The sequence below is a fragment of the Dipodomys spectabilis genome, unplaced genomic scaffold (genome assembly GCF_019054845.1).
Source record: "Dipodomys spectabilis isolate Male_0828 unplaced genomic scaffold, ASM1905484v1 ptg000091l, whole genome shotgun sequence".
Classification (NCBI taxonomy): Eukaryota; Metazoa; Chordata; class Mammalia; order Rodentia; family Heteromyidae; genus Dipodomys; species Dipodomys spectabilis.
In genome coordinates, this window is record NW_024870768.1 from 1,358,823 (window position 1) to 1,383,841 (window position 25,019).

At 39.6% G+C, this 25,019-nt stretch overlaps 1 protein-coding gene across 4 annotated transcripts in view; it reads left to right on the forward strand.

Annotated features, from left to right (window-relative positions):
• The window catches only part of Wnk3 (WNK lysine deficient protein kinase 3), a 109,051-nt gene that overhangs the window by 52,298 nt on the left and 31,734 nt on the right, over window positions 1-25,019 (forward strand). For 2 of the 4 annotated variants that reach the window (XM_042684874.1, XM_042684875.1), the window contains exons 10-17: window positions 2,214-2,275; window positions 5,355-5,502; window positions 7,514-7,630; window positions 9,186-9,341; window positions 9,425-9,476; window positions 12,398-12,535; window positions 13,845-14,788; window positions 24,675-24,906. In XM_042684874.1, coding sequence (XP_042540808.1) covers window positions 2,214-2,275; window positions 5,355-5,502; window positions 7,514-7,630; window positions 9,186-9,341; window positions 9,425-9,476; window positions 12,398-12,535; window positions 13,845-14,788; window positions 24,675-24,906 — 1,849 coding nt within the window. The remainder of the gene's footprint in view (window positions 1-2,213; window positions 2,276-5,354; window positions 5,503-7,513; window positions 7,631-9,185; window positions 9,342-9,424; window positions 9,477-12,397; window positions 12,536-13,844; window positions 14,789-24,674; window positions 24,907-25,019) is intronic. The other 2 variants (XM_042684876.1, XM_042684878.1) reach the window with 1 other exon arrangement.

Sequence of the window (25,019 nt, forward strand, 5' to 3'; positions counted from 1 at the left end):
TGCTGAGGAATGGAACCCAGGGCCTCATGCATGCAAGGCAAGTGCTCTACCACTGAGCCACCTTCTCAGCCCCAGCCACTCTTAATCTGCTGATTGACCTCACTGCTGCTGTTTTGTCTAAGGGGTGGTGTGAATCAGGTTATTCTTTCTGTGTGCACATCAGGCCTATTAGCCCAGCTTTCATTGTAGTTATCACCCCAAGTTTGCAACACTTTATTGCAAAAGTTATTGCCTGTAGTTTATGTGAGTTCTTTCTATTGCACAAATTGTTGGTAGTACAGAGAGATTTTGCTAACTGCTGTTACCCATGGGAGGTATGGGGTGATGAGGCCCACCTGTTTCTACTGTTGCTAGTGGACAGGACTGAAGAGGGATTGAAATAATCAAGGGAGGTAGAAAAATACAACTAGAGGGCTGGGAAGGTGGCTCAGTGGTAGAGCGCTTGCCTTGCATGCTCAAGGCCCTGGGTTCAATTCCTCAGCACCACATAAGCAAAAAGAAAAAAGCCAGAAGTGGCGCTGTGGCTCAAGTGGTAGAGCACTAGCCTTGAGCTGAAGAGCTGAGGGACAGTGCCCAGGCCCAGAGTTCAGGCCCCACAACCGGACCAAAAAAAAAAAAAAAAGAAAGAAAAATACAACTAGAGTCATAGTACATGGAAGAGCCCAACTCATGCAGAGGAGCTCCAATGTGCTATGGCTTCAAGCTACAGAATCAGTCTTGACCAATTCACAGCAGATTTGATGTCTTGTTTCAAGGAATCTAACCTTTTAGAGAATGTGGATCCATCATACAGGGTTTAACTGGGTAGGAAAATGACTTTTGTTAGTTTTCACCCAAAGTCTCTTTTTGTTGCCACCAGTAGCACTGCATAGATGATGGGGTCAGTAATTTTTTAAAATTATTTTCGACCACGATTGATATTTGCCTTTTTAGTGGAAAATGAGTCATTGGCTTATCTGCTTGGAATGGCACTATAGTAAGTAGTAGTTTTATATTCATGACTGTAAGTTCAATAATAATGCTTGCTTGTTAAGACAACAGAAACAAAAGAATGTTAAGTGTTAAATTTATGAAGTGGTATGGGGTGGCTCATGCCTGTGATCCTAGCTACTCAGGAGACTGAGATCTGAGGATCACAGTTCAAAGCCAGCCCAAGCAGGAAAGTCTATGAGACTCTTATCTCTATAATTAAATACACACACACACACACACACACACACACACACACACACACACACACACACACACACACACACACACACACACACACACACACACACACACACACACACACCTCTCTCAACACCAAAAACCAGAAGAGCTGTGGCTATAGTGGTAGACAAGACTCTTATCTCTATAATTAAATACACACACACACACACACACAAACCTCAACACCAAAAACCAGAAGAGCTGTGGCTGTAGTGGCAGATGAGACTCTTATCTCTATAATTAAATACACACACACACACACACACACACACACCCCTCAACACCAAAAACCAGAAGAGCTGTGGCTATAGTGGCAGACCAACATCCTCAGGTAGAAAAGCTCAGGGACAGTGCCCGGGTCCTGAGTTAAATCCTCAGCACTAGCACAAAAAAGTGGTAATTGATTTAATATAAAATCTTAATGAAGCAAGGTGCCAGTGGCTCATGCCTGTAATCCTAGCAACTCAGGAGGCTGAGCTCTGAGGATCGCAGTGCAAAGCCAGCCAGGGCAGGAAACTCCGTGAGACTCTTATCTCCAATAAACCACTAGAAAACCGGAAGTGGCGCTGTGGCTCAAGCAGTAGAGCGCTCACCTTGAGCTGAAGAGCTGATGGACAGCGTCCAAGCCCAGAGTTCAGGCCCTACGACTGGACCCCCACCCCCGCAAAAAAAAAAAGGGAAAAAAAAGATTTTTTTTTTTTCGGCTTTTTTCTTTTTGCTTATGTGGTGCTGAGGAATCGAACCCAGGGCCTCAGGCATGCAAGGCAAGCGCCCTACCACTGAACCACCTTCCCAGGCCCCCCCCCAAATCTTAATGAATAAGATGTACTTGGTGAAATAATGTCAATAATTTGATTGGTATAGACAATAACAAGAGACATTCTACTTGATTTGCAAGATAAACTAAAATATGAAATGTAGCAGTCATGCTTTCTGAAATTGTATCTTTAGCTTGAATTTTGCCATTATCATAACACGCTTTATTTCTATACTATTTGCAGCCTATATCCCAACCAGCTGGAGCTGAGCAAGTAGCTATTCAAAAACCAGATGTACTTCGAAGGTAAGTATTATCAAATTAGTACCATGAAAACAATGAGGGTATGTTCAATCATATGTAGTAATGAGATAATTAATATATCTTAGCAAGAGAAGCATTGTATTCTTGTTTTAGTGTATAGGTTTAATAAAAATGGGAGGAATTATTTTTACTCTTTTTGTGTTTATAGCAATCATACAGTGTGAAAGTATTGAATATTTTATTGTGTTTATTTTTGAGAATTTTAGTACCATTTATTTCTATTATTTAGTATTAGTGTGCTGTTTTTAAAAAAGCTTAAGAGAAATGAGAAAAATATAATTTAGAGTAAAATTCCAAAAATCTCAAGATATAAGTTATAATTAGATATATAATTATAATTACTTGATAGTTATAAACTATTTTTCTATATGTTGTATATATTGGATAATTTGTGTTCTTCTATCTTCAAGTTCACTGATTTCTGTGTCCTGATTTATTCTGTTGTTTTGCCCATTCATTGACTTTTATTTCTGTAGTTGTATGTTTAGTTCTTTTTGGTACCAGTCCTGGCCTGGGTACTGTCTCTGAGCTTTTTTGCTCCAGGTTAGTGCTCTACTACTTGAACCACAGTTCTGCTTCCAACTTTTTTGTGGTTAATTAGAAATAAGAGTCTCTGAGACTTTCCTGCCTCAGCTGGCTTTGAACCACAATTCTCAGATCTCAGCCTTCTGAGTGGCTAGGATTACAGGCATGAGCCTGGCACTGGGCCATTAGATTCTTTTTCTAATATTTTCTTTTTTCCATTGATGTTGTTTTTGTCATGTGTTTTTAATTTTTTTGTTATCTTGAAGTACTTGTACAGAGTTTCAATTAAACATGTCAGTTTATGAGTATAATGCATCTTAATCTATGCCACCCCTTTCATAATTCTTCCCCATCTTTTCCAGCCCTACCCATACCCTAATTGTCATGTATTTTCTTTATATTTGTAATTACTCATTGAATCATTAGAAGGTGTATAGTTTTGTAATACATTGCAAAAATCATAAGGAACCTCAATGAAAGCTGTTGATCAATAGAGGACTTCCCAAGACTATGTCAGTAGGTTTCAATGCTCTGTTTTCATAGTTGCAAATGATCTATTTGGATCATATTGAACCTCTGTAATCTTTGTTATCCCAACATACTCCCACTTGAACTCACACACCATAGAACGTATTTTTCCCACTCCTTATGCTCTTATTGGTCAACAGCTTTCAATTGAGGTTCCTTATGATTTTTGCAATGTATTACAAAATTATACATCTTCTATCTTTTTCCCCTCTTCCTTCCCTTGTGCCCTTCCCCTCCTAAGTCATCCCTTAGATTCATGAGCTGTTTATCTTTTTATATATGTATATGTATTCACATATATAGTCAATGAATATGTATGTCTTCTAGGTCTAGCTCTCACCTGTGAGCTGAAAACATAATTTGGTTTTTGTGGTCTTGGTTTGTCTCACTCAATGTGATGTCCCCCAGTACCATCTATTTTTCTGCAAATGATATGATTTCACTTTTCTTTTTGATTATGTAATATTCCATAGTGTGTGCTTATGTTGAGTGTATGTGGCTTCTCACCCAAGTCTGGCACTGTGCCACTTGAGCCATAACCTTACTTCTGGCTTTTTGCTGGTTAATTGGAGGTAAGACTCTCTTAATAGTCTCTTAGATTTGTCTCTCCAAACTGCCTTGAAACCATACTCCTGCATAGCTAGAATTACAGCCATAAACCATGAGGCACTTGGTAGTATATCCCCCATTTTGAGTGAGAAGTTTTTATTTTAGAATTGTTTTTTTTTTTGTTTGTTTGTTTGATCATGGGGCTTGAACTCTAGGCCTGGAAGCTGTCCCTCAGCTCTTTAGCTCAAGGTAAGTGCTCTACCACTTGAGCCACAGCCACTTCCACTTTTCTGAGTGGTTTATTGGAGATAAGAGTCCCAGGGACTTTCCTGCCCGGGCTGGATTTGAACTACGATCCTCAGATCTCAGCCTCCTGAGTAGCTAGGATTACAGGTGTGAGCCACCTGTGCCCAGCTTATTTTAGAAGTTTTATTTGAACATATTGGTAAAATGACATCCAAACAAATAAGATAAAATTTATTAAGAGCATCCTCTAATAAAAGGCTCTACAATTGGTCTATCACTGATAACATTTTTCTTTCATTCCTATTATTGTTAAGAAAATGTAGCAAAATATACACTATAATCTCAATTTTTTCAGAACTTGAAAAACTGCTTTGTTGAAATATAATTTGCATATCCTACAACACACCATTTAACTATGATTCAATGGCATTTAGAACATTCACAGTTATACAATCATAACATTTTTATTCATAAATTTGTGTTTATTGTTAGAAAGATGCTAATATATATGCTAAAGAAAACTCATTCTGTTATATTATTTGAATACTTGTATTCAAATACAATTTTAATATGACTGGAAAGGTAATTTATTTATTTTTTTGGGGGGGTCCGGTCGTGGGGCCTGAACTCTGGGCCTGGGCACTGTCCCTCAGCTCTTCAGCTCAAGGCTAGCGCTCTACAACTTGAGCCACAGCGCCACTTCCGGCTTTTTTCTTTTTGCTTATGTGGTGCTGAGGAATTGAACCCAGGGCCTCAGGCATGCAAGGCAAGCGCTCTACCACTGAGCCACCTTCCCAGCCCCTTATTTTTTATTTTTTATTGTAAAGATAATTGTACAGAGGGGTTACAGTTACATGAGTAAGGTAATGAGTACATTTCCTATCGAGCATTGTTACTTCCTGCTTTGTTTTTCCACTACCATTCTTTCCCTTCCACCATCCCCAAATTCATAACTTTTTAAACTACATTGTTCCAAGTGGAGATTTGGCTCAAGTGGTAGGGTGTCAACCTTGAACAGAAAAAGATAAGCAAGAGCTCCTGGGTTTAAGCCCCAGTCTAATTATTATTTATAATTACAAAATGTATTGTAGTATTTATTGACTTTCCTTAAACTCATTATTTAGGACTTCTAATTGTAAGGTTTGGGTTGGGATTTTTATTTTAAAAATTTTATTGACTGCATCAGAATGAATCACTTTTTTCAAATTACTAGCTCAAATCAAGATGTGGCAGCTATGAAGGAAAGTACCAATAACCCTGATAACTCAAGCGGAAATGGCAAACAGGACCGGATCAAACAGAGAAGAGCTTCTTGTCCACGACCAGAAAAGGGGACTAAATTTCAGCTTATTGTCCTCCAGGTCAGTGGATGAATGTGGTTTGGTTAGAGTGCACTTACAGGGCAATGCTATGCATGTAAGTATAAAATATTATGAAACTGGCACTGGGAAGGTGGTTCAGTGATAGAGTGTTTGCCTTGCTTGCATGAGGCCCTGGGTTCGATTCCTCAGCACCACATAAGCAGAAAAAGCTGGAAGTGGTGCTGTGGCTCAAGTGGTAGAGTGCTAGCCTTGAGCTGAAGAGCTGAGGGACAGTACCCAGGCCCAGAGTTCAGGCTCCATGACCAACCAAAAAGGAAAAAAGATATTATGAAACCATCTGCAAAGCATCTTTTCAGCCGTTAAAGATTTCTGATAAGAGTATCATATATTAATTGTTAAATATGTGGAATATAGGAGAAATGGAAGAAAATAAAAAATTGTTTTTAACTCCCTCTCATAGCTCCTGCTAAAATTTTAATTTGTTTTCATCTCTTTTTTTCTGTATGGGTACGTAGTGTTTTATCTTAAGATTGTAATCCCACTAGTAATAGTAGCAAAAATGTATTGACTTATTTTGTAGTAGGGACTCTAAAGATGTTACACACACACACATATATATATATTTTTTTCTTTTTCTTTTCCTTTTTTTTTTTTTTTTGGTCGGTTGTGGGGCTTGAACTCTGGGTCTGGATGCTGTTCCTGAGCTCTTCAGCTCAAGGCAAGAACTCTACCACATAAGCCACTTCCAGCTTTCTGATGGTTAATTGGAGATAAGAGTCTCACAGACTTTCCTGCCTGAGCTGGCTTTGAACTTGGGTCCTCAGCCTCCTGAGTAGCTAAGATTATAGGCGTGAGCCATCAGCCACTGGCTGTATTCATTTTTATTATATAACCTTTCAAAACCCCTGTACAATAGGCTATAATATACTCATCTTTAATAATGAGCTTGTTGAGGATTAAGGAGGTAAAGCAATTTTCCTGAAGTCATCCAAGTAGCAAGTGTTACAGTCAGAGCTGATTCCAGATCAGACTTTGGTTTTTTTGTTTTGTTTTGTTTTGTTTTGTTTTTGGGTCTGGTCGTGGGGCCTGAACTCTGGGCCTGGGCGCTGTCCCTCAGCTCTTCAGCTCAAGGCTAGCACTCAACCACTTGAGCCACAGCGCCACTTCCAGCTTTTTTCTTTTTTCTTTTTTTTTTTTTTTTTGCTTATGTGGTGCTGAGGAATTGAACTCAGGGCCTCATGCATGCAAGGCAAGTGCTCTACCACTGAGCCACCTTCCCAGCCTCCCAGATCAGACTTTATAAATGAATCATTTCTTCTCTCCTTTTTCATTTAGATTTAGATTTATTCTTTCTGCTAGTCTTTTCTTCCTCCTCCTCCTCCTTCACCTCTTCCTTCTCTTCCTTTTCTTTTTCCTTTTCCTCCTGTCCTTTCATTCTCCCTCCTCCTCTCTATATTCTATTCTCTCATCTATTCTTTTATCTCTAACAACTTAGAACACAGATCTGTGTATCTTCCCCTAGGTATTTGCTTAGGATAGATACCCAAAGTAGAATTGGTTGGTGTATGAAAATTTGGGGGCTAGAAGCATAGTCAGTGATAGAGTAGATATTTACCATATACAAGGTCCTAGGTTTAGTCTCCAGAACCTTAACTGAAATTATGATGATTTTGAAAGTTTCCAATTACATGTTGCTAGAATAACAGATTTTTGCAAACAAATGACTGAATTTAGGTATTACATTGCAGATAGACATAGTGATTTTTTGTATTTTTGCTATATATTAAAAAACGTGTATACAAGTTTCATTTTCTTTCCCATTGAATCACAGTTTTAAGTTATCTTTTACTCAGTAATGTGTGTTTGTCAGATTTGTCATAGAATGGCTGTTTTGATGGTGTTTCACCAAGGGAAAATGGGATTTTCTTTCATTCTGAAATATTTCAATAATTTTTCATATGTATTGTATATAGCCTTATTTACATAGTCCCTGTGTAATTTACGAAAAGAAGACAGTGACTCTTAAACTGGTAAAAATATATGTATTTAGGTGTCAACTTCTGGAGACAATATGGTGGAGTGTCAGTTAGAGACACACAACAGCAAAATGGTTACTTTCAAGTTTGATGTTGATGGTGATGCACCAGAGGATATTGCAGACTATATGGTAAGTGTAGTACAACAAAATTATTTTCTCTTTAGTTTTCTCTGTCTCTTTTTCTCCCTAATTCTTCACTTATTTAGAATTATCTCTTTTTAAAGGATGCAATTAGTTTTTAAAATCTGTACAGAGCTAAATTGTTGATGATCAGAGATTAGTCACTGTATCTTCTCTGCTTTCTGTATATTCATCTGTAGAAATATGAGAGGATTTTATTCTAGATCAATGTCTGTTCATCATTAGCTCTATGATATATATCTGATGAGTTTAGAAAAAACAGTTTGTTGCATGTGCTTTAATTGAATCAGTATCTTTAAAGGTGAAACCTAAGTATCAATAGTTTGCAAAGGTACCCTGGCAATTCTAATGTGTTAGTCACTGATTGGAGATAAGTGTCACAGATTTTTTTACCTGGGCTGGTTTCCAACTGGGATCCTCAGATATCTGCCTCCTAGCTACGATTATGGGCTTAAGCCACTAGCACCCAGCTTTAAGTTAGTATATTTTCAGATTTTTCATGGGGATGGGACTAGGGTGGCAAATACAATACATAATGCTTTTGTATATGCATTTGTGGCTAAAGTAGAAGTAAATGATTTAAAAGTCAGTAGTTTTGTCAGTTTTGTTTCTAGTTTAATATATTATGTTCTGAAATGTATCTATTTCATTTCATCCACGGTTAGCCTGAATGAAGATCTGTGGCCATTTGTTGTCTTTGGAGATGTTTCATTTTTGACTTGTGATTTAAAGCTTTTAGGATTGGACATTCTAGGGACTTTTTTGGCCAGCCCTGGGGCTTGAACTCAGGGCCTGAGCACTGTCTTGGAGCTTTTGTGCTCAAGGCTAGCTCTACTGTTTGAGCCACAACTCCACTTTGGGATTTTGGGTTTTTAGGGGAGTGGTTAACTAGAATAAGAGTTTCACAGACTTTCCTGCCTAGGCTGGCTTTGAACCAGGACCATCAGATTTTAGCTTCCTTAGTAGCTAGAATTACAGCTGTGAGATCCCGGTGACCAGCTGAATACCCTAGTTTTAAATATCACCTCAGTTACATTCTCAATTAACAGATTTATATAGCTCCAATATTTTGGAATATATTGTCTTTTTTCTCTAATAGGTAGTTTCAATCTGAAAAATATCAGTGACTACCCAGGCATAGGGAGCTCACACCTATAATCCTAGCTATTCATGAGGGTGAGATCTGAGTAGAGTGCTTTGTTAACAGCCTGAGAAGGACATTCTGAGACTCTTATCTCCAATTAACAACAAAAATCTGGGAATGGAGCTGTGGCTCAAGTGCACTGGTCTTGAGCATAAAAGCTCAGGGACAGAACCCAGGCCCAGAGTTCAAGCCCTAGGATTGGCAGGAAAAAAAATGTATGGCTTCAAAACATTATAATTCAATGTACTATGTAGCATTGGTCATATTTATTATTTTACTAATCTCTTGAAACAATTAGGTTTATACTCAGTTTTATTTTCTTTTTTTAACCATTAACACAGTATTATAATTTTGAAGAAACAATTCATTTTTGTGAATAAACTGACTATTTTGGGGCAGGTTGAAGATAACTTTGTGCTGGAAAATGAGAAAGAAAAATTTGTAGAAGAATTGAGAGTTATAGTAGGTCAAGCTCAAGAGATCCTTCATGTCCATTCTGCTGCAGAAAAGGCCGCTGGTGTTGACTCTGTTACCTTGGAATCCAATAATAACCAAGTAAGACCAATTGTTTAGCAAGTAGGTCTTTTTTGGATATATACCCTGGACATCTTTATTTATCTGTTCATTTTTTAATTTAGACAGGATCATCTGAACAAGTACAGATAAATTCTGCATCTACTCAAACCAGCAGTGAGTATATTTAATAAAATTTACCATTGGGCTTTTGAAACATGGCATTTGGAAACTTTATATACTTTGACTGAGAAAGATATTAGCCAATAAAGTGATTTGACTAGTTGGGATTTTCCCGTACATTAAAAAAGGACTTCTAACTCAGAGATAAAAATCCAAAGTTCTAGTTCTTTATATGATGAATTTACTTCTCAGTTGTTATATGATATGTTGCCAGAAAGCAGACACAATACTGATGACATTTAATAGCCTAAACTTAACTGGTAAGTTGTTTATTCTGATATGAGATATAAGTTTCTTAACTAAAACCATTATGATCTAAGTTCGCCTCTTTTGTTTTTGGGTTTTTTTTTTTTCTGAGTGATTGTGGGGCTTGAACTCACAGCCTATCCCTAAACCTCCTTGTGTTCAAGGCTAGCACTCTACCACTTGAACCATGGTGCCACTTCAAGTTTTTGAGTGGTTAATTGGAGATAAGAGTCTCATGGGAACTGCCCCATGAGACTCAAAGCCCAGGCTGGCTTTGAACTGCAACCCTCAGATCTCAGCCTCCTAAATAGCTAGGATGACACATAGGAGCCACTGGCAACTTGGTAGAAAGTTTTTTGTTGTTTTTTTTTTTTTTTGGGGGGGGGGTCCGGTCATTGGGCCTGAACTCTGGGCCTGGGCACTGTCCCTCAGCTCTTCAGTTCAACGCTAGCGCTCTACCACTTGAGCCACAGCGCCACTTCCGGCTTTTTTCTTTTTGCTTATGTGGTGCTGAGGAATCGAACCCAGGGCCTCAGGCATGCAAGGCAAGCGCTCTACCACTGAGCCACCTTCCCAGCCCCTGCTAGAAAGTTTTGTATTTTGTTTTAATAGTCATTTATGTCTTGATTCTCTCCTCTGATGATATACTTCAGCTCTGATCACTAACAGTTGTTTTTTATAAATCAGATAATAAGGTAAATGTTCAGACTAAAGCTAGAGTTCTGTTTTCTTTTTTGACAATTTTATTTGAGAAGTTGGCTCAGCGGTAGAGTGCTCGTCTCACATGCATGAGGCCCTAGGTTTGATTCCTCAGCACCACATAAACAGAAAAAGCTGAAAGTGGCACTGTGGCTCGAGTGGTAGAGCACCAGCCTTAGCTGAAGAGCTCAGGGACAGCACCCAGACCTAGAGCTCAAGCCCCATGACAAAAAAAATGAATGCATAGGCATTGACTTTGCCTTCTAAGGAGTTACACTACTTGAGTTCTCCTTTGAATTTGCCATATTTCAGTTAATACATTTGTAACCACTTGCATACCACAAGTATGTGGTATGCAACTTGTAAGTTTAAAGACCAATTCTAGCTTCCACACATAAGGGATATCGTGCAGCCTTTGTCTTGCTGTGTCTGACTTAGTTCACTTAATATAATTTTTTCCAAGTGAAGATGAATGAAGAAGAGAAGGGGTGGAGAATGCTGTCAAGAGTTTTATGTATAGACTACAAAATTAAGAAAAGTAAAGGAAGGAGGTAGGTCAGGAGGAGAAGGATGAGAATGTTGAAAGGGTTAACACTGATCAAGATGCATTTTATTCATAAACTGCTTTGTTAAGTGGCAACTCTTTTGTACAACTATTTGAAGATAATTAAAAAAAAAAAAAAAAAAAGAATGGGTGAGATGCTGGGTGCCTGTGGCTCACGCCTGTAATCCTAGCTACTCTTGAGGCTGAGATCTGAGGATCAGGATTCAAAGCCAGAGATTCAAAGCCAGACAGGGTAGGAAACTCTGAAATTGTTATCTCCAATTAACTACCAAATGAAAAACTAGAAGTGGAGCTGTGGCTCAAGTAGTTGAGTTCTAGCCTTGAGTAAAAATGTAGGCTTGAGCAAGAAGAGCTTACAGACAGTGCCTGAGCCCTGGGTTCAAGCCCCATGACCAGCACCAAAAGAAATTGTTTTAAAGTTGTGGGAAAGGGGTGGAAGCAACAACAACTACAAGAACAACAATAAAAGTGTGGGAGTAATTGAACCTGATAATATCCTGAAATTTGATTCAACTGTTTTAAGATGCCATGGGTTTTTGTTGTCTTACTTTTTTTTCCCCCCAGTCCTGGGACTTGAACTCAGGCCTGGGTGTTGTCCCTGAGCCACTTTGTGCTCAAGGCTAGCACTCTACCACTTGAGCCATGGCTTTACTTCTGGCTTTTTCTGAGTAGTTTATTGGAGATAAGAGTATCACAGATTTTCCTGCTGGGACTAGCTTGAAACCATGATCTCCCAGCCAGCTGAGTAGCTAGAATTATAGACATGAGCTATTGGGCCCAGCTTTTACTTTATTTTTATATTATCATACAGTAAAATTGACTTTTTTCTTTGGTTGAAAAATGCTGCAAATATTAATTCTTTTATAAATTTATACCACCATAATTACTACTTAAGGACCACCATAATCAGAATGCAGAAAATAAGTTTTCCATTAATTGAAAATTAGTGCCTTGGTTGTATATACTATTAATACGTATCTAGTGTTTACATCTTCAGATTGTTTTTCAGGATTGGAAGATCTGTTTTTAATATTTGTAATTATCTTAGCACAGTTTGAAATAGAGATATAACATAAGTTGGCTTTTTAACCTGGTTTCCTTAGTCAGTGAACAAATTGACCATTGCTAGAATAATACTTTTTTGTTGATCATAGGCCTTGAACTCATGGCCTAGATACTATTCTTGAACTCCTTTTGTTCAAGACTAGCACTCTACCATTTTGCACCACAGCTCCACTTCCAGTTTTCAGGTGATTAATTGGAGATAAAAGTCTCTTGGACTTTCCTTGCCCAGACTGGCTTTGAACCACGATCCTCAGATCACAGCCTCCTGAATAGCTAGGATTAAAGGCATGAGCCACCAGTGCTGGGCAGGATATTAATTTTTTGCTAATTCTTTCTACAGATGAATCTGCTCCTCAATCATCCCCAGTTGGTCGATGGCGATTCTGTATCAATCAAACAATAAGAAACCGTGAGGCTCAGTCTCCTCCTTCTCTCCAGCCTTCCGTGGCTATGGTGGCTGGGCTATATCCATTTCCTAGTACGTTTTTATTCTTAGCCACGTTTGTCTAGAGTTGGAAGATATGGATGTAAAATATATACCATATTTTTTTATGACAGTCCTGTGGTTTAAACTCAGAGTCTGGGTACTATCCTGAGCTTTTTTGCTCAAGGCTAGTGCTTTGCTATTTGAGCCATAGCTCCAATTCTAGCTTTTTTGGTGCTTAACTAGAGATGAACATTTCCTGCCCAGGATGGCTTTGAGCTATGATCCTTGGATGCCAGCCTCCTGAGTATATGAGATTACAGCATGAACCACCATATTTTTTATTGATATTATAAAGGTGATGTACAGAGGGGTTAAGTTACATACATCAGGTAAAGAGTACATTTCTTTCTTGACAATGTCATCCCTTCCCTTCTCTTCCCTTGCTTTCTCCCAGTTGTTCCCCTCCCATCCCCACTCATAAATTGTATAGTTGATTTTCAACTTAGTGTTCAGTGAGTACCATTGCTGCATTTGTTTACCCTTTGTCCCTCCATTTCTCTGTCTACCCTTGCAATCCCAATGAAACATAAATGAACAAACAGAACAAAAAGAAAACAAAAGCACTAAAAAAAAATCTTGTTTTCATTTGCTGGAGTTCATTTTATGTCATATTTTTAGCTTGTTTAATGTTTATGGTAGTTTTCATAGGAATTTTAATGACAATATTAATATACACGGTCAGTAGTATTTATTGAATACTTATGAAGATAGAAAAATGCTTTTTCTTGACTAGATATTGTATTTTGTTGTTTCTTTTTTTTATTGTGAAAATACCATACAGAGGGGTTACAATTACATGGGCAAGGTAATGAGTACATTTCTTATCAAGCATTGTTGCCTCCTCCTTTGTTTCCCCTTGCCATCCCTTCCCATCTCCCCCCCCTCCCTTTTTGTTGTTTTGTTTTTGTTTTTGTTTTTGGTCAGTTGTGGGGCTTGAATGCAGGGCCTGGGCACTGTTCTGGAGTTCTTTTGTACAAGGCTAGTGCTCTACCACTTTGAGCCACAGTGCCACTTCCAGTTTTTGAGTAGTTAATTGGAGATAAGAGTCTCACAGGGATTTTTCTACCGGGGCTGGCTTCGAACTGTGATATTCAGCGCTCAGCCCCCCTGAGTAGCTAGGATTAAAGGTGTGAGTTGCCAGTGCCCAGCTTACTGTGATGTTTTGAGTCTTATTTATAAGTATATTCTCATACTGACTTTCATTTATATCTAGCTTTCCTTGTCTTTTTTAGTTTGGGGACTAGTCCATTTCATTCATCAGTACATACTTACCTATTCTATTCCTTTGTTATTATTCCAGGTTCAAGAAACACAAGTAATAAGGAAATATCAAAGGATACACTGTACTCTACAGAAAGTCATTCATGCCAGCATGCAATTTTCACCTCCAATTTACATCACAAGGATGTGGTTGATGGTAAGATTTCTGAATGTGCTAGTGTTGAAATTGAGCAGCCATCTATGCTTTACCCAGGAGAAGATAACAGGCAGATAATAGCACCAACTCCTAGTAGTCCCAATTATTCTGCTACTTCGGTGTGTGCAGTTCCACTTGAATGTAAGGGACTCGTCAGCCAAGCAGGCATGTTCATACCTGTGTGTCCATGTCAACCAACTGCCAACCAGCCTGATGTGCTCATGTCTCATCCTGGTGAATCAACTCTGGTTGCTGGTAATACTCTTCCAACTTTGGCATTTGTGTCTGATAGAACACCTCAGTCCTTATCAGTACAGCAGCCAACTATGGATGCAGAGTTTATTTCCCAAGAAGGAGAAGCAACAGTGAACATTGATACAAGTTCTCCTAAGGCTGTCATTCCCACTCAGGCCCCTGGCCTTGAACCAACTACTCTTCTACCCACTGCTGTCCTGGAATCAGATGGGGAAAGACCTCCAAAAATGGAGTTTGCAGACAACCGAATCAAAACACTGGATGAAAAATTAAGAAATTTGCTCTATCAGGAGCACAGCATCTCTAGCGTCTATCCAGAGAGTCAGAAGGATACCCAAAGCATCGACTCTCCATTTTCTTCCTCTGCTGAAGAAACACTATCTTGTCCAATGCCAGAAGTCATTGCTATCAGTCATTGTGGAATTCAAGATAGCCCTGCACAATCCCCTGTCTTGCAACAGACAGTCCCTAAGATTCTGTCCAATGCGGCTGCAAGTCAGCCTGCTAATATATCAGTGTTCAAAAGGGACCTGAATGTGATTACTTCCGTACCAAGCGAATTGTGTTTACATGTAAGTATCATTATTTTAATCCTTATTCTCCACTTAAGATTTTTAAGGAAATACCTTTTTTTTTTTTGGTTGGTCATGGGGCTTGAACTCTGGGTGTAGGCACTGTCCCTCAGCTCTCCAGCTAAAGGCTTAGGTTCTACCACTTGAGTCACAACACCACTTCTGGGTGGTTTATTGGAGATAAGAATCTCACAGACTTTTCTGCCTGGGCTGGCTTCAAACCACAATCCTCAGATCTTAGCCTCCTGAGTAGATATAGGATTACAGGCATGAGCCACCAGCACCTGGCTTCTATTTGTATTAATAACAGAAAAGAAATTGATTTATAGATTGTATAGGGTATAGATTTCTATTTAAGAGGAAACTGTTTCTTCATGAATATTTTATAGTACTAATTTAATCATATCTTGGGAAATTTAATTTACTTCAACAAAAAGAAAGTAAAAATCATATATAGTCCCATGATTCCCCCCCCCCCCCCCAGATAATGCAAGTCACAGATAAAGAAGAGGCCATAAGTAGGAGGATCATAATCTGAGGCCTGCTCAGGCAAAATGTGAAGCGCTACCTGAAAAATTAAATCTTAATATCTAAGTCCTTTTTTTTGGGGGGGGGGGGGTCCAGTCGTGGGGCCTGAACTCTGGGCCTGGGCGCTGTCCCTCAGCTCTTCAGCTCAAGGCTAGCGCTCTACCACTTGAGCCACAGCGCCACTTCCGGCTTTTTTTTTTTTTCCTGCTTATGTGGTGCTGAAGAATCAAACCCAGGACCTCATGCATTGCAAGGCAAGCGTTCTACCACTGAGCCACCTTCTCAGCCCCTTCTCTGAAGTCTTTTAGATTAGAAGTGTTTTGAATTGTGGAGCCTTTCAAATTTTAGAATATTTATAAATACATAATGAGATATCTTATGGACTGGACTCAAATCTAAACATAAAATTCTTTTATGTTTTATTGACTTATGCAGAGAGCCCAAGGGGCAGTTTATGTTTTTAGTGAACTTAGGTTTTAATTGCAACCACATTACTTGAAGCCATATGTGGAATTTTCTACTTGTGCCATTATGTTAGTTTCAGATTCTAGATATTCAGATTAGGGATGTTCTCCCTTTTCTCCCCTTCCCCTATAATGTATGTACCTTAATCTCCCTTTTTAAATTTTTATTTTATTGCCAGTCCTGGGGCTTGAACTGAGGGCCCTAGGCACTGTCCCTGAGCTTTTTTTGCTCAAGGCTAGTACTGTACCACTTGAGCCACAGCACCACTTCCGGCTTTTTCTGTTTATGTGGTGCTGAGGAATTAAACCCAAGACTTCACGCATGCTAGTCAAGCACTCTACCACTAAGCTACCTTCCCAGCTCTCTTTCTTATTTTTCTTGCTGAGGATTGAACTCCATGTCTCATGCAAGCATTCTACTAAGCAATCCTTCAAAACAATTTCCCTTTTCTATCCCTTCAAATTATAAATATAACCTCTAGTAATTTGGTGCTTAATCCTTCTTGACATTTCTTTTGGGGAGTACAGTACTGGAGTTTGAACTCAAGGCCACAAACTCACTAGGTCGGCACTCTACCACTTGAGCCTCACTTTATCCTCTATTGCTTTAGATTCACTTTTTCAGGTAGCGCTTCACATTTTTGCCTGAGCAGGCCTCAGATTATGATCCTCCTACCTATGGCCTTTTGTTTATCTGTGATGACACATATGCATGACCACATTAGGATTACTGATTAAGATTAGGTTTTATTAACTTTTTTGTTGGACTGGCCTCAAGATGTGATCCTTCTGATCACCTCCCATGAAGCTGGGATTCTTCATGTGAACCACTGCATCTAGATTTCTCTTAAGCTTATATAGATCTATTTCCATACATAGCGCAATCTTCATTTCAAAAAATTGTGCTAAAGCTGGGCACCAGTGGCTCACGCCTGTAATCCTAGCTACTCAGGAGACTGAGATCTGAGGATCACGGTTCAAAGCCAGCCCCAGCAGGAAAGTCCATGAGACTCTTACCTCCAATAAATCACTAGAAAACTGGAAATGGTGCTTGGTTCAAGCGGTAGAGTGCTTACCTTGAGCTGAAGAGCTGAGGGACAGCACCCAGGCCTAGAGTTCAAGCCTCACACTGACAAAAAAAGTCACAAACTGATGGAAGTGGAGCTGTGGCTCAAGTGGTAGAGTGCTCGCCATGAGCTGAAGAGCTGAGGGACAGCACCCAGGCCCAGAGTTCAAGCCCCACGACTGACAAAAAAAAAAATTGTACTATATGCATATTGGTCTTCAAGTTTTTCATTTTACAGTATGTCATGGACATCTTTTTCTATTTGTATTTATTTTAGTAGTTTACAAAGGGTTTTGTTTTTTTTTTGGTCCGTTGTGGGGTTTGAACTCTGGGCTTGGGCACTGTCCCTGTGCTCTTCAGCTCAAGGCTAATGCTCTACCACTTGAGCTACAGCACCACTTCTGGTTTTCTGGTAGTTTATTGGAGATGAGTCTCACGGGCTTTCCTGTCTGGGCTGGCTTTGAACCTCGATCCTCAGATCTCAGCCTCCTGAGTAGCTAAGATTACAGGCATGAGCCACTGGGTGCCTGGCAAAGAGGTTTTAATTCCACAAATCAGATTATGAGTACAAGGCATCTTGATCAGTGTCACCTCTTCCATTGTTCTTCGTCTTTCCCTATCTCACCTATACCTTCAAGTTATGGACATCTTTTAAAATGTTCACCACTGTATTTCTTTGTCCTTGTTACTGTGGAAAGAATATATGCTTGTGTATAAATTGAAAAATATAATGTCCCTAAACTTAAAGACATTTTGCTAAATATATCTAGATGTAGTTTTAATTTTAATATTGTATGCATCAACATAATTCTTTGTATATTTTTATATAGAAATCAATTCATGTTATTTTTGTTGTTGTTGGTCATGGGGCTTGAACTCTGGGTCCTGGGTGCTGTCCCTGAGATCTTCAGCTCAAGGCTAGCACTCTGCCACTTGAGCCACAGCACCACTTCCAGTTTTCTGATGGTTAATTGGAGGTAAGAATCTCAGGGACTTTCCTGCCCAGGCTTGCTTTGAACTGCTATCCTCACATCTTAGCCTTCTTAGTAGCTAGGATTACAGGCATGAGCCACCAGCACCCGGCTTGATTCATGTTATAGTTATCTAATGTACTTCTTTAAATAGGTACACTATTCTGTTTTTTTCTAATAATTAATGGGTATCAAAAAATAATTAATGGGTATCTATTCACACAATTACGCATATATTCACTTTATTTGACACCTACATAATTATTCTCTGACTAGATAATCAAAAATTGAAATTTTAGAACCAGTATATATGCTTAAAACCAATGCAGAATGAGAACAAATTTAACGTAGCTGTTACGTTACTCCCTCCCACTCTAAACACTGTTAAGGTTCTGGTTCTAAATTTTGCAGTCATTGCTACTAGTAACTTGTCAGTAATATATTAACTAGTCCATTTCTTGATTTAGTAATCTGTATGTAGTACCTATTGGCTAGTTGCTATAGAGGATAAAGAAATTATTTTTATTTTCCCTACTTGTCTTCCCTATATAACTTTCAACTTTTGCCTACCAATTACTGGGGTCACAGGTAGGTACTACCACACCTAGTGAGAAAAAAGCTTTTAGAAGAAAGCTATTCTTTTGATGACCAATCAGTTCTCTAATCCATTTGTCCATAAATGCATTAATCTATTCAGTACAGTGGAGCCCTCATGATCTAATCATCTCTTAAAGGTTCTACCTGTTTCTCCCTCTCAGTACTTCACAAGGAGAATTAAATTTCAACAAAGTTTGATATAGACATTCAAATTACAATTTTGGTTTCTCATGGCTAGTACAGAAAAATAAAAGTTGGTAGCACTAGTCAGTGAGCAGAAGTATCAGGTACCCAGTTGAGTCCTGGTGTCAGACTGGCAGGTACCCAGTTGAGTCCTGGTGTCAGACTAGGGGAAGAAAAAGACAAGAAATCAAACTGATTTTTTTTTTTTTGCCTGTCATGGCGCTTGAACTCAGGGCCTGGGCACTGCTTCTGAGCTTCTTTTGCTCAAGGCTAGCACTCTACCACTTGACCCACAGCCCTACTTCAGGCTTTTTTCTGTTTATGTGGTACTGAGGAATCAAACCTAGGGCTTCATGCATGCTAGACAAGCACTCTACCACTGAGCCATATTTCCAACCCACTCAAACTGATTTGTATGGGCTGTGGTTCAGCTCTTCAGGGATTTTTGGTGCCAGCGCTTGGGCTTGAATTCAGGGTCTGGGTGCTGTTTCTGAGCTTCTTTCGATCAAGGCTAGCATTCTACCACTTTAGCTATAATTCCACTCCAGCTTTTTGATAGTTTATTATAGGTTATCTCATGGACTTTCTTGTCCAGGCTGGCATCAAAGCACAATCCTCAGATCTCAGCCTCCTGAGTGGCTAGGATTACAGTTGTAAGCCATTAGTGCCTGGCTATTCTTCAGTTTTCCTGAGTTTATCACTAATAGTTTTTATTGTTCAATATTCTCTATATAAACTACTTGGTTATCTGTAACTAGGCATAGTCTTAATTCATTTCCTATTTTTCTTATCTTTTAATTTTTCCATATGATCATTTTCACCTCTTTATCCTTCTGAAACTTTTATACAGGGAGAATTGAATATGTTTTTTATGCCAGTCCTGGGACTTGAACTCAAGGCCTAGGTACTGTCCCTGAGCTTTTTTGTTCTAGGTTAGTGCTCTATCCCTTGAGCCACAGCTCCAGTTCCCAAAAATTTTTGGTGGTTAATTGGAAATAAGAATCCTATGGACTTTTCTGCCTAGGCTGGCTTTGAATCACAATCCTCAGACATCAGCTTACTGAGTAGCTAGGATTACAGGTGTAAGCCACTGGTGCCCAGCTGAATGGCTCAGTTTATATTGTATCTGCAAGCTCCTATTCAGTCACTTTTACATAAATAATTATTTTTTAAATTTATATTAACTTTAGTTCATTTGTTATCTTATGATGCAATGTCAACAATGGGGATATATTTTGATTAATGTATTGTTAAACTTTTTATTTTCTGGACATCATAGAGTATGCTTGAACAAATCTAGATGGTATCACAATGTACAGTAAGGCTGTCTGATATAACTTATTGTTCCTAGGCTACAAATCTATATAGCATGCCACTGTCTAAAATCTATAGGCAACTCTATTTGTGTGCCTAAAAGTAGGAAAAGGTACGGTCAAAATACTAGTCAACAGGAATTTTTCTGCTACCATTATAATCTTTTTTGTGTCTGTTGTGGGGCCTGAACTGTAGGCCTGGGCGCTGTCCCTCAGTTCTTCAGCTCAAGGCTAGCGCTCTACCACTTGAGCCACAGCGCCACTTCCAGCTTTTCTGCTTATGTAGTGCTGGAGGAATCAAACGCAGGGCCTCATGCATGCAAGGCAAGCACTCTACCATTAAGCTACCTTTCCAGCCCCTCCCATTATAATCTTAAAAGACCACAATTCTATATGAAATCTATTGTTGAGAAAAATGTTTATTTATAGTGCCTGATATCTTTCTCTGTATTACTAATGTTACGTCCTTGGCTATTTCTGTTATTTAAGTATGCCTTTTTCTTTTTCCTTTTTCTTTATTGTTGTAGGCTTGAACTCTGGGCCTAGGCTCTGTTCCTTTGCTCTTGTGCTCAAGGCTAGCACTCCATTGCTTTGGACCACAGCTCCACTTCCAGTTTTTTGACGGTTAGTTGGATGGAGATGAGTCTCACAGGCTTTTCTGCCTGGGCTGGCTTTGAACTGTGATCCTCAGATCTCAGCCTCCTGAGTAGCTAGGATTATAAGCATGAACTACCAGAACTCAGCTCCTTTCTCTTTTTTTTTTTGTCAGTATGGGGGCTTGGACTCAGGGCCTTCCATTGTTTAGCTTTTTTGCTTAAGGCTGGTGCTCTACCACCTGAGCCATACCTCCACTTCCAGTTTTCTACTGGTTAATTGGAGATAAGAGTGTCTCAGATTTGTCTGCCTGAGATGGTTTCAAATCTCTCCCCTCAGATCTCAACCTCCTGAATAACTAGGATTAACAGGCGTGAGTCACTGGTACCTGGCTAGAAGATCTTACATTGTTGGGTTTCTATACATGTTTGGTGCATTTTAAAGTATGTTCCCTTTTTATTCCCTAGTAAGATTCTTTGTTCATCTGTCTATAAGTGCAATATGTAATTAATGTAGCCTCCTTTTCATTATTGTGAGAGAGGCATGGAACATGCTTTCTGGAAATGTATATTGCAACATTTCCCTAATGTGTCTAGAGGATGGCTTAGAAGTTAAGTCGTAAAGTCAGGAGGGCTTACCATTCTTTTTTTTTTTATTTTTTATTTTTTGGGTCCAGTCATGGGGCCTGAACTCTGGGCCTGGGCGCTGTCTCTCAGCTCTTCAGCTCAAGGCTAGCGCTCTACCACTTGAGCCGCAGCACCACTTCCGACTTTTTTCTTTTTGCTTATGTGGTACTGAAGAAACGAACCCAGGGCCTCAAGCATGCAAGGCAAGCGCTCTACCACTGAGCCACCTTCCCAGCCCTCACCATTCTTTTGGATATTTTTCCCTTCCTTCACTGCCCTGTCTCTTGGCCTTGAACCATTCTTTATGCTCTTGTTGGGGATGAAGAGAGTTACTTGGCTGCTGTTTGTAGTGTTTCTAGGGTTAGGAAGGTAGCTCAGTGGTAGAGTGCTTGCCTTGCATGCATGAGGCCCTGGGTTCGATTCCTCAGCACTACATAAGCAGAAAAAGCCAGAAGTAGCACTGTGGCTCAAGTGGTAGAGCTCTAGCCTTGAGCTGAAGAGCTGAGGGACAGCGCCCAGGCCCAGAGTTCAGGCCCCACAACCAATAATAAATAAATAAATAACAGATTCTACATATGTCATGGTCTACTTTTTATTCCTTCAATCATATATAATTATTTCTAAATATTTTCTATTGTGTCTAAGGATGTGGATTAATAAGAAAGCTACAACTGCCAGACACTGGTGGCTCACACCTATCATCCTAGCTACTCAGGAGGCTGAGATTTGAAGATCACGGTTCAAAGCCAGCCCAGGCAGGAAAGGCCCCATGACTCTTACCTCCAGTTAACCACCAGAAAACCGGAAGTGGTGCTGTGGTTCAAGTGGTAGAGCGCTCGCCTTGAGCTGAAGAACTCAGGGACAGCACCCAGGTCCAGATTTCAAGCCCCATGACCAACAAAAAACACAAAAAAAGAAAGATGTAACTTTAATATGCCATTCTATTTACTACATATTTTAAATCCCTGGACCAATTTAAATTGTAATATTATTGAGATACTTCTTTTTATCTCATTGAAGTAGTATATTTATAAATACAGAATAGGACTTTAGAAACTAAAAGCTGAGTGCTCCAGATTTTACTTTTTTTTGTACTATTACTAGAACTTGAACTTGGGGTATCGAGCCTATCACATGGCTTTCTTGCTCACAGATGACATATTATCACATCAGACGTGCCTCCATTCTGACATTTTGCTGGTTAATTGGAGATGCAGTTTTATGAACTTTTCTACCCTGGCTGGCTTCAAACCTTGATTCTCACATCTCAGCATCCAAAGTACCTAGAATTACAGGTGTAAGCCACTGCTACCCAGCCATACTTTTATTTTGATAACTTCTGTTCTGCCCTAAATGCTAACAATGTTTACCCAAGACAGTAGGCCATACAAATGCTAAATCCCATTCTTTTAACCATTTAGATTAGTAATGACCATTCTATTGTTTCCCAGGGTGTTTGTGATTCTGTGTATTAGCTTTTGGATTAAGGGCTGGGAAGGTGGCTCAGTGGTAGAGCGGTTGCCTTGCATGCCTGAGGCCCTGGGTTCGATTCCTCAGTACCACATAAGCAAAAGGAAAAACAAAGCCAGAAGTGGCGCTATGGTTCAAGTGGCAGAGCACTAGTCTTGAGCTGAAGAGCTGAGGGACAGCGTCCAGGCAGAGTTCAGGCTCCATGACTGGACCCCCCCCCAAAAAAAAAATAAAACTTTTGGATTAATTATCATAGAGAATTTATCTTTCCCTGTTTTTGGAAGTATAGGGGTTTCCTAGCTAGGCAGACCTTAACAGCACTTGAGACATGCCACCAGCCCCTATATATGTCTTTAAAGCTTTCAATTAGATATAACAGTTTCTAATTCTGCATTTTATTTAGGAGACATTGTAGAGGACAAGAAGCAAAGAATGTTTTTCTAGCTAGTGTGGCCTGATGTAAAAAATTTTAGAGCATAGCCAGGTGCAGGTGGCTCACGCCTGAAATCCTAGCTACTCAGGAGACTGAGATCTGAGGATCGCGGTTCAAAGCCAGCCCGGGCAGGAGAGACCGTGAGACTCCTATCTCCAATAAACCACCAGAAAACCGGAAGTGGCGCTGTAGCTCAAGTGGTAGAGTGCTCGCCTTGAGCTGAAGAGCTGAGGGACAGCGCCCAGGCCCAGAGTTCATGCCCCACGGCCAACCAAAAAAAAAAAAAAAATTTTTAGAGCATGATTAAATAATTATTCATTATAATGTAAATTTCTATGTAAAAAATTTTTATTTCCTGGGCTGGGAAGGTGGCTTAGTGATAGAGCGCTTGCCTTTCATGCCTCAGGCATGAAAGAAAAAGCCAGAAGTGGCGCTGTGGCTCAAGTGGTAGAGCGCTAGCCTTGAGCTGAAGAGCTGAGGGACAGTGCCCAGGCCCTGAGTTCAGGCCTCATGACTGGAAAAAAAACATTTTATTTCCTAGTACTTTTCTCTCATTTAACTCCTTAAAATACCTTGTTTTGGGCTGGGAAGGTGGCTCAGTGGTAGAGTACTTGCCTCACGTGCATGAGGCCCTGAGTTCGATTCCTCAGCACCACATAAATGGAAAAAGCCAAAAGTGGTGCTGTGACTCAAGTAGTAGAGCACTAGCCTTGAGCTTAAGAGCTGAGGAACAGCGCCCAGGCCCAGAGTTCAAGCCCCACTACTGACAGAACAAACAAAAAAAAAACCCTTGTTTTTCCAGATTACTATATGTCAGGCATAATTTTCTTATGTAGCATAATGGACAGTTCATTGTAATCCCATGGGATTTCAGTAAACTTTTTAAGTTAATTGATAAATGTAAAGAGAGTTATTTTTATCGTAGCTTTCAGTTTTCAAAGATGACATGAGGGCTGGGAAGGTGGCTCAGTGGTAGAGTGCTTGCCTTACATGCATGAGGCCCTAGGTTCGATTCCTCAGCACCACATAAGCAAAAAGAAAAAAAAAAGCTGGAAGTATCGTTGTGGCTCAAGTGGTAGAGCGCTAGCCTTGAGCTGAAGAGCTGAGGGACAGTGCCCAGGCCCAGAGTTCAGGCACCATGACTGGCAAAAAAAAAAAAAGTACTCAAAGATGACATGAAAAAAATGACATGTAATATTAATATAGTCATTTATTCATCCAAAACCAAATAATATTTTTTTTTTATTTTTGTTGGTCATGGGCCTGAACTCTGGGCCTGGGCACTGTCCCTCAGCTCTTCAGCTCAAGGCTAGTGCTGCTCTACCACTTGAACCACAGTGCCACTTCGGCTTTTTCTGCTTATGTGATGCTGAGGAATCGAACTCAGGGCCTCATGCATGCAAGGCAAGCACTCTGCCACTGGCTACCATCCTAGCCCCCCAAAAAATATTTTTAAAGAAATGGAAAAATCCAAAATTCCAATACGATGTAGTACTGTTAATGCAACTGTACATCTATTTCTGATTAATGATTCATTCACATAATAAACTATTGTAGGGGCTGTGTGTACTAAAAAAATTGTCAACCTTACCTAAATTATTACCACTTTAGTTTTTCTCTTCTTTTTTTTGTCTCAATTAGGAGATGTCCCCAGATGCTTCACTTCCAGGGGATCCTGAGGCCTATCCTGCTGCTGTGTCAACCGGTGGAGCCATTCATCTGCAGACAGGAGGTGGATATTTTGGCCTAAGCTTTACTTGTCCTAGTCTCAAAAATCCTATTAGCAAGAAATCCTGGACTCGCAAATTAAAAAGCTGGGCATACAGGCTACGGCAGTCAACCAGCTTTTTCAAGAGATCAAAAGTCCGTCAAGGTAGTGTGCTTACAGTCAGGGACATAGACTAGGTAACATCATTTTTCATTTACTTTTTTTTTGTTCATACACAAACAAATCTTGTCACTTTTTCCATGTAGCCCATGTATGTG